The 8,108-nt window shown below is 42.1% G+C and overlaps 1 protein-coding gene across 3 annotated transcripts in view; it reads right to left on the bottom strand.

The window, feature by feature from the left end:
- Nucleotides 1-371: 371 nt before the first annotated feature.
- The window catches only part of LOC124723001, a 150,980-nt gene continuing 143,243 nt past the window's right edge, over nt 372-8,108 (bottom strand). For all 3 annotated transcript variants that reach the window (XR_007006476.1, XM_047248175.1, XM_047248176.1), the window contains one exon: nt 372-1,304. Coding sequence is in view for 2 of the 3 variants with exons in the window: in XM_047248175.1 (XP_047104131.1) it covers nt 1,170-1,304 (135 nt within the window). In the remaining variant the exon portion in view is untranslated. The remainder of the gene's footprint in view (nt 1,305-8,108) is intronic.

Genomic DNA, 8,108 nt, shown 5'->3' with positions numbered 1-8,108 from the left:
GACTGATGACCTCGTAGTTTGGCCCCTTTCCCCCCTCTTTTAAACCAACCACCCGTAAAAAACGTAAATTTGGAGGTGAATAGTTATTGCTACTCCTATCACTTAAGCCTTCACGCCTCTGAGGAATTTTGCTGCTGCGAACTGTCTGTTGCATCCAGCAAGGATGATGTGATGCTTGTTTCTTCTCGTATGTGTCAGTAGATGACCACAAACCAATGTAAATTTCCAAACTGTCAATAAATGCTTAAACCTCAATAAAATTTAAGGGATAAATAACAAGGTGTAAATAAGGTATGAATAACACAAAGTATGAATAATTTTCATTGAAACAAGGGCTATAAATTTACAAATGTTCAATTTATTCACCAAGTAGTAGTATAATATTTCCCGTATTGGTGGAAAGAAAGTTAGCCTGGCAACAGGAAACTGCCTATTGGCATAACTAAAAGTTCATGACGACTTGTACAATGATCAAAATCGACACATGAGTCTATTCCTCTGTCCATAGTTGTGTAAAATTCATAACTTGAAGTGGCTCTCCAACACACTCCATAACTTCTCCTAAACCAGAGCACTCAAACACCAAAACTGTAAAGTGTTCAAAAAAATTAGAAATACACATTATATACTTCACAAACATATCATTTGCTCCAAAAATATTCAGTCTGTCGTGTGAACTTAGGATGTTTGTGTGGTCGGACCTCAGGCCTTGGAGACATGCAAGAAGTAGGGACTCGCCACGTGATGTCGTGCCAGGCGGGCACGCTTCCCAGCTAATCTGTGTCTGAGTATTTCGGCTGAGCTCCAGCATGTGTTTTCATCTATAGAGTCAAAGATAAAACTGACAGACGGAGACATTTTGGAAAGGACCTGACGAATTCATTGCCCAACAGTCCACATAGTTCTGCAGATGTTGACAAACTAAGCACAAAAGCTTTCGGAAAGTAACGGTATTGGTGTTTGTCCCTCACTATAGAAAAACAGGGCATTTCTCAACAGAAAGTAAAGTTGCTAAAAGTAATTCAGTTTCTGAGATGAAGAATCGAAGCTGGTTGCATCAGATGCATGGACACACGAAAAGTAAAATTTGCAGAAAGCTTGGGGAAAGATCCTTCTAGAGTAGGAAAGTTCACTGATAGGCCTAGAGGTCGCTCTGTACTGCATAATGATCAGTTAGAATCACTGACGCTCGACGCTGGCCCATCCAGAACCACAGTGTGCAGGCAGCGGCCGTCATCTGGGAACGTGCTGCCTCGAACCCGCCAGCGTAGCAGTCCTCGCCGCTGCCACATCGAGTGCATCGCCTGCCAATGATACGTACTCATGTAAAAAACGGCTTGATAAAGTTCCAGTTATCTCAAAATAACTAGCATCCTGGGTAATTACACTCAAGAGCAAAAACACTATGACCACAAGGTTAACAATGTGTTGGTCCACCTTTAGAACATAATAACCCAGCGACTCTGCGTGGCATGGATTCGACAAGTCCTTCGCAAGTTTCCGGAAGTATGTGGCACCAGATGCCTACGTACAGGTCAGGAAATTCCCGTGAATTATGAGTTTGTGCACAGTGGGCATGGGGTTTGCACCTGATAGTGTCCGAGATGTGTCTCGTCAGGTTCAGATCACGCGAATTTGGTGGCCACGACATCAACGTGAGCTCACTATCTTGCAGCTCAAACCACTGAGGCACTATTCTGTCCTTGTGAGATTGAGAATTATCGCACTGGAAGGAAGATATCATCGCTGTTGGTTAAGACATTGAGCAGGTAGAGATGCTGATGGCCTGCAATAATGTTCTCGTAGTTCACGGCTGTCATGGTGCCTATCACAAGTTCCAGGTACGTCCAGGTCAAAGTCGTCAGTAGCATAATAGTGCTCCCACCTGCTTGCCTCCATGGCACACGCAATTCGAGCTGCCATTCACGTGAATGACGGTGTATCCGGAGACGGCTATCGACCTAATGTAACAAGAAACTGATGCATCCGACCAGGCGGCACGTTTCTGTTGTTTCACGATGCAGTCTCGATGATCCCGTCATAACTGGGAACGTTGTCGGTTTACATGGAAATAAATAGTGGTTGTCTGCTGCGGAGCTGCATGTTGAACGATCCGTCATATGAATGAGTGTTGTCTGTTCTTTCGGACATATCTGGAAGAACAGACAACACGCCGAACACGCAGCTACGATACATATTAAGTAAACTGCAGGTGGATGGGGGAGGGGTATCAAGTGCATCGGGACTTTATGCACAATCGGCGGCGTCGAGTGAAAAATGCGTGCCGAGATAGGTCCGTGCATTTGCGAACACTGTGTCCGGATGCCGTACAGCGGTTAACACAACTTTCTGACAAGCAGAAGATCCCGGGTTCGAATTCCGGGCCGGCACACATTTCACTCGTCGCCGCCCATTCTGCATAAAGTCCCGCTGCAGAAGATACCATCAGTTCCTTCCCTTTCTCCTCCCCCCCCCCTCCCCTATCCCCACTCCACCTTCAATTTATGTAACTGAATGGTGTGCCCTGAACGAAGTGCTACGAAACACATCTGCCTACCCATCTGCACGTGAAGAGCTGACCAGCGTCGTCGTCTCCCAGATAGCATTGCCGGTGATGAGCCAAAACAGTCTGCCCCTCGTCGAAGTCGCTTATACTAGTGGATTTCTCCATTTGCTGACCGTATCGTCGATAGTGAGTTCTTATTCCAAAGTTAGACCCACACACCAATAAGAGGGTGGTCATAATGTTTGGGCTCATTAGCGTGTGTTAGTTACATATTCCATTGATCGTTTGAACAATTCTTGTGTCGAAATGATGTGGAACAGGTAAGTTTCCAGGATATGTATACATGATTGGTGTTAACATTAATGAACACACTACCATTTTATTTTTACTCATTGCAATTACAATTGAAAATTAATGAACACATTATCATTTTATTCATATTCATGCAACTACATTTAAAAAAGTTTCTTACTTGCTATTAATTTACCAATTTTAAGAAGAAATTTGTCAATGGAATAGAAGTAGTCCAGGAAAAATGATTTTAAATTAGATTTGAAACTTGCTTCGCTACTTGTCAGACATTTTATTTTCAGTATAACATAAAATAACCTGAATTTGAATCCAGACAACAAAGTAGTTGCGCCTTCCACATTGCAAATGAAACTAAATCAAGTAAACAATTTGAAAAACTAGAATTACTAGAGCAAACTTTAGCAAACAGTACTTCTGGTTTAGGCTCTGTCTTACGTGATGTGAACTTTCTAATGCAGGTGTTGTGTGATTTATTGTGTTGTGATATTTGTGATGGAAAAGTAATTGTAAAAGAAGATTTATCGGAAAGAAATTGACTAATAGCAACAAAAATAATTATTTACACTGACTGCCATAGCGGAAAGTCATTTGGTACTTAAAAATAATGTAAGAACGAAGTTTGAGGTTAATGTTAGACTCTTCTGAGCCCTGGCAGCCGCTGGTAGGGGTCGTAGGACAGTTTTTTCTGCTAACTTATGAATCTTCCACCACCACCACCACCACCACCTTCAAAAATTCAGAAGTACATTGCAGTTACAGGAGAAGCAGTTCAATCTCGTGCTTCCCTATCAATGAAGGCTGCAGCAAACGAGGCTATTGAAATGAACAATGGCAGAATTGATATACCTATTGCAATTGATGGGACATGGCGAAAACATGACCACACCTAAAATATCTGTTGCAGCAACTAAAATCACAGACACAGGCAGACTCATTGAGTTTGAGGTACTTACAAAACATCGGAACAGTGAGAAAAACTATGAAGGTAATAGCGGAGGAATGGAAACTCATGCAGCAGTGAAATCGTTGTGTGATAACTTCAAGAAAGGGCTATCCAGTACACAGGGTTTCTTGGGCATGGTGATTCTAAAGCGTATAAGTGTGTAGTTGAAATCATACGGAAATGTGGAGATAAAGAAACTGGAATGCGTTTGACATGTGCAAAAGACGATGGGCACACGCCTCAGAAAATTGAAACAAGTTCTTTGCACTCCCACACTGTCAGATGGCAAGCCACTGAGAGGTCGAATGGCTGATAAACCAATAGCTTCAGCAGTATTATGGTATGGCCATCAGGAATAACGGAACTGTTTTAGAAAATACGAAAAATAGAAAAAAGTATTGGCCTCATACACAGACAAACTCTTGACTGACAGAAAACCCATACATTCACTTTATCCACCTGGACGTGAATCGTGATGTAAATTCTGGAAGGTTGAAGTTTTGAGTACGAGGATTCTATTCCGGAAGCTGTTGTGGAAAACATTAAGCCAGTTTATAGGGACCTAGCTCACCCAGACTTCCTCCAAAAGTGCCTACATGGCCGGACTCCCAGTGAGTCTTTCAATAATGTTATCTAACTCTTGTGAAAGCTACATGAAACTTAGTGACCTGTTTTAATATAACATATTATACCTACTAAAGAACAGTCATGGTTGTCATACGAGTAGGTATTATTCTAGGACTTACGTGTACAAATATGCATAATAAAAATAGTGTAATTTAAAAAATTAATACCTCTGGTTCTTTTGTGTCTTATCTCTTAATTCTGCTTCAGTAGAAGTAAATAACATTGATAAGTTACCTGTAAAAGATTTAGATTATCTTCATTGGTTCCAGAGACCAAGTTACATGAAATTGGCTTATTTAACACTGACTGAAATGGCCCTGCAAACTTCCAGTAAGTTCTCAAAAATCGTATGTAAATTGCGCAGGGCACTATGAGGCAACTAAATGGTATAAGTTCCTATAGTGTCTACGGGAGTTGGGGGGGGGGGGGAGGCGTTTACTCTACTCTAGACGAAATCTGATACTGCGTAGATACTACACTAAGCGCTGTATAATTAAAAGTATCAATGTTCCTTTGTTCGTTGCTCTGGAGAACTATAAACCTACCTCTGCGTATGTTCTCGTCATTAAAAAACTATGTCTGTTATAGCGATCATAAAAGAGAATAAGGTGCGTTCGGAGGAATGTAGAGAATAATCTCTTAATTGATAAGCGCTTGAGAGTGGAATAAAAAGGACATTGATAATATTATTACAACATACAGTGATTGGCAGAATGTGTTTAGACGTGACCTGTCCTCTTTATAGGAGAGATGCGACACTAATAGCCTGTAGCGATGTAAGATGTGTGATCAAAAAATATGCTGAATGAAATTTTTAGAAGCAGCTACTGGCTCTACAACCATTTTATGTAATTTATCCGATATTCTGATCCGTTGAGACAGGCAGCGTCGAGTTGGAAGATGTTCTGACTTGTCAGCCAGCGTCCAGAGACGCTAGACTTAAGCTGTATTTGCACTAGCTCGGGGCTCCATGCTCGCCACGCACGTATCCACTAAACAGTTGTGGACCCCCTGGGGGCTCACTGAGCCACCAGACACCGATGGGCGATCTGGCCCTTCCCATCATGGATTTAGAATAACGCGTGAGCGTTTAAATTCTGTTAAAAGTTGCAAAAAAGTGCCAAAGAAACTAATGAAATGTTGAAATTGGTGTATGGTGATAACGCTGTTACTATGTAGACTGTTAACAAGTGATAAGAGCGATTTAAAAGCGGATAAGAGTCGCTAGAACACGAGCAACTTTCGCGACGTCCATTAACCTCCATAAACAGAAGAGAACGTGCCAACAGTAGCACAAATTGTTTGTTCGGACGAATAACAATTCGAGAGCTTACAGAAGAACTTTGCGTTTCGTACGGGTCCATGCAAAGCATTTTAATCGATAATTTGCAAATGAAATTAGTGAGTGTAAAATTTGACCACAGACTTTTGAGTGATGAACAGAAGGAAAATCGTGCGTCAGTTTGCACAAAGATGAAGGATTGTCTTCGTTCAGATCCGGGCTTCATGTCAAGAACTGTAACTCGAGGTGAAACTTGGGTCTATGCGTACGACCTTGAGACGAAAATTTAGAGTCCCTAATGGAAAACCAATGAATATCTTCGCCCTAAAACAGCATGTCAGTAAAAAATTGAATATGAAAGTCATATTCATCGTTTTTTTCGGTATTGTCGGCATAGTGCGTTCAGAGATCGTTCAGAGAGGAGCAACTTTAAACGCTGAAATTTACAAGGGCGCACTGCAACGTTTACAAAACGATGTACGAAGAAAGAGAGCAGAAAAATGGCCAATGGCTTTTTTCTTCATTACAACAAAGCGCTGTGCTACATCTCGATTTTCAGTCGCGAGTTTTGGTCCGCCTCCATCAGCAGATTTAGCACCACACACTTCTCAAATATCAAAACATTGTTTAAAGAGAATCATTGTGAGGACCATGAGAGAGCAGCTATTACCGCCCTCCCAAACGAAGCCTTCCAAAAATGTTTTGTCATTGATTCAACGTTGGGATAAGTGCATTGCTGGCCAACGACGGTACTTTGAAGGACACTAAATCAAAATCCGTGTAAGCTTGTTACTTTGTTTCTAATTAAATAGTGCACCGTATTTTTAATCACATCTCATACATTGCATCTAAATATGCATCTTTTTAATTCCATAGTCTTCAGGAAAATGCTTCACAAAATGATAATGTTATTCCACAGGTCTTGTGATGGCTGGCTTCATCGAAGCCTTTCTCTGAATTGATTTCAACAGCACTAATGTCTGTGTCTGATGTCACGACAAGAAGACGGTGCTCTTAAGTAACTGATTCCATCTATGGAGATTTTGTTGGGTACTCTAAACAATTATTACGGACTGGAGATGTCTGGAAGGGTCTGTTTTAATCTTGCCATTATGACATGAGATACGATTTTCGAGTCGACACATAACAACGTTATCGGTCTGAAATCCTGGTTTCTTCTTATGAATAAGTACGATTATTCTGAGTTCTATTTCAGAGTATAAGTGTCCGCAGCATTATTTTCCCCTTGCTTCTTTCGTGAACTCTTCCTTAACGACTGGCCAAAATTTTTATAAAATTCGTAGGGGGTAACATCTATATCTGGGCTCCTGTTCCTGGCATGTTTGTATTATGTCTTCTGTTCTACTTTGGATTTTGGTTCGGATGAAGTAGTAATACTTTTGTGTGATAGATACATTTACAATCTTGTAACAGGTGTGGTATTTTTGTATCATGAAAAGGTCATGATCCATCCAATCTTTGGAAATGATACTTTATCCCCTCCCGGCAAACATTTTCGTTCACTATATTACCTATATACCTCTGTTTGCATTTTTTTCTTTCTCTTGTTAGATGCAAGATGATTCACTCCCTTGGCACATGCCCATGATCCTTGCATGTGATGATATTATCTTGTAGTTTGCTTCCTCAGTCTTTCCCGTTACCCACTTCTGCTTACAGTTCACGAATTAGAATGTAGCAATATTCGATGGTCCTCCTTTTTGTGGACTGGCAAGACAGCCAATCCACAATGACGGGTAGCCGAAAGGCACGCGTTTAAGCTCACGCAGGCTGGCGTGAGGTCTGGAACAGTTAAAGGAGTTGAATCTAGTAAAAAAAGTACGGAGCTTCTGGAATACTTTAATCCATAATTGGTGAACATCGGTCTGATGGTACATGCATCACAAGATAAATAGCAATTGATAATGGCGCCTTGCTAGGTCGTAGCAAATGACGTAGCTGGAGGCTATGCTAACTTAAGTCTCGGCAAATGAGAGCGTAATTTGTCAGTGAACCATCGCTAGCAAAGTCGGCTGTACAACTGGGGCGAGTGCTAGGAAGTCTCTCTAGACCTGCCGTGTGGCGGCGCTCGGTCTGCAATCACTGACAGTGGCGACACGCGGGTCCGACGTATACTAACGGACCGCGGCCGATTTAAAGGCTACCACCTAGCAAGTGTGGTGTCTGGCAGTGACACCACACTCCTGTCGTTATTTAGCCTGAAGGCTACATTCGTATATACACTCCTGGAAATGGAAAAAAGAACACATTGACACCGGTGTGTCAGACCCACCATACTTGCTCCGGACACTGCGAGAGGGCTGTACAAGCAATGATCACACGCACGGCACAGCGGGCACACCAGGAACCGCGGTGTTGGTCGTCGAATGGCGCTAGCTGCGCAGCATTTGTGCACCGCCGCCGTCAGTGTCAGCCAG

The sequence above is a fragment of the Schistocerca piceifrons genome, chromosome X (assembly GCF_021461385.2).
Source record: "Schistocerca piceifrons isolate TAMUIC-IGC-003096 chromosome X, iqSchPice1.1, whole genome shotgun sequence".
NCBI classification, from domain to species: Eukaryota; Metazoa; Arthropoda; class Insecta; order Orthoptera; family Acrididae; genus Schistocerca; species Schistocerca piceifrons.
The sequence above is the reverse complement of the archived record's forward strand: the minus strand, read 5'-3'. Positions and strand labels throughout refer to the sequence as shown.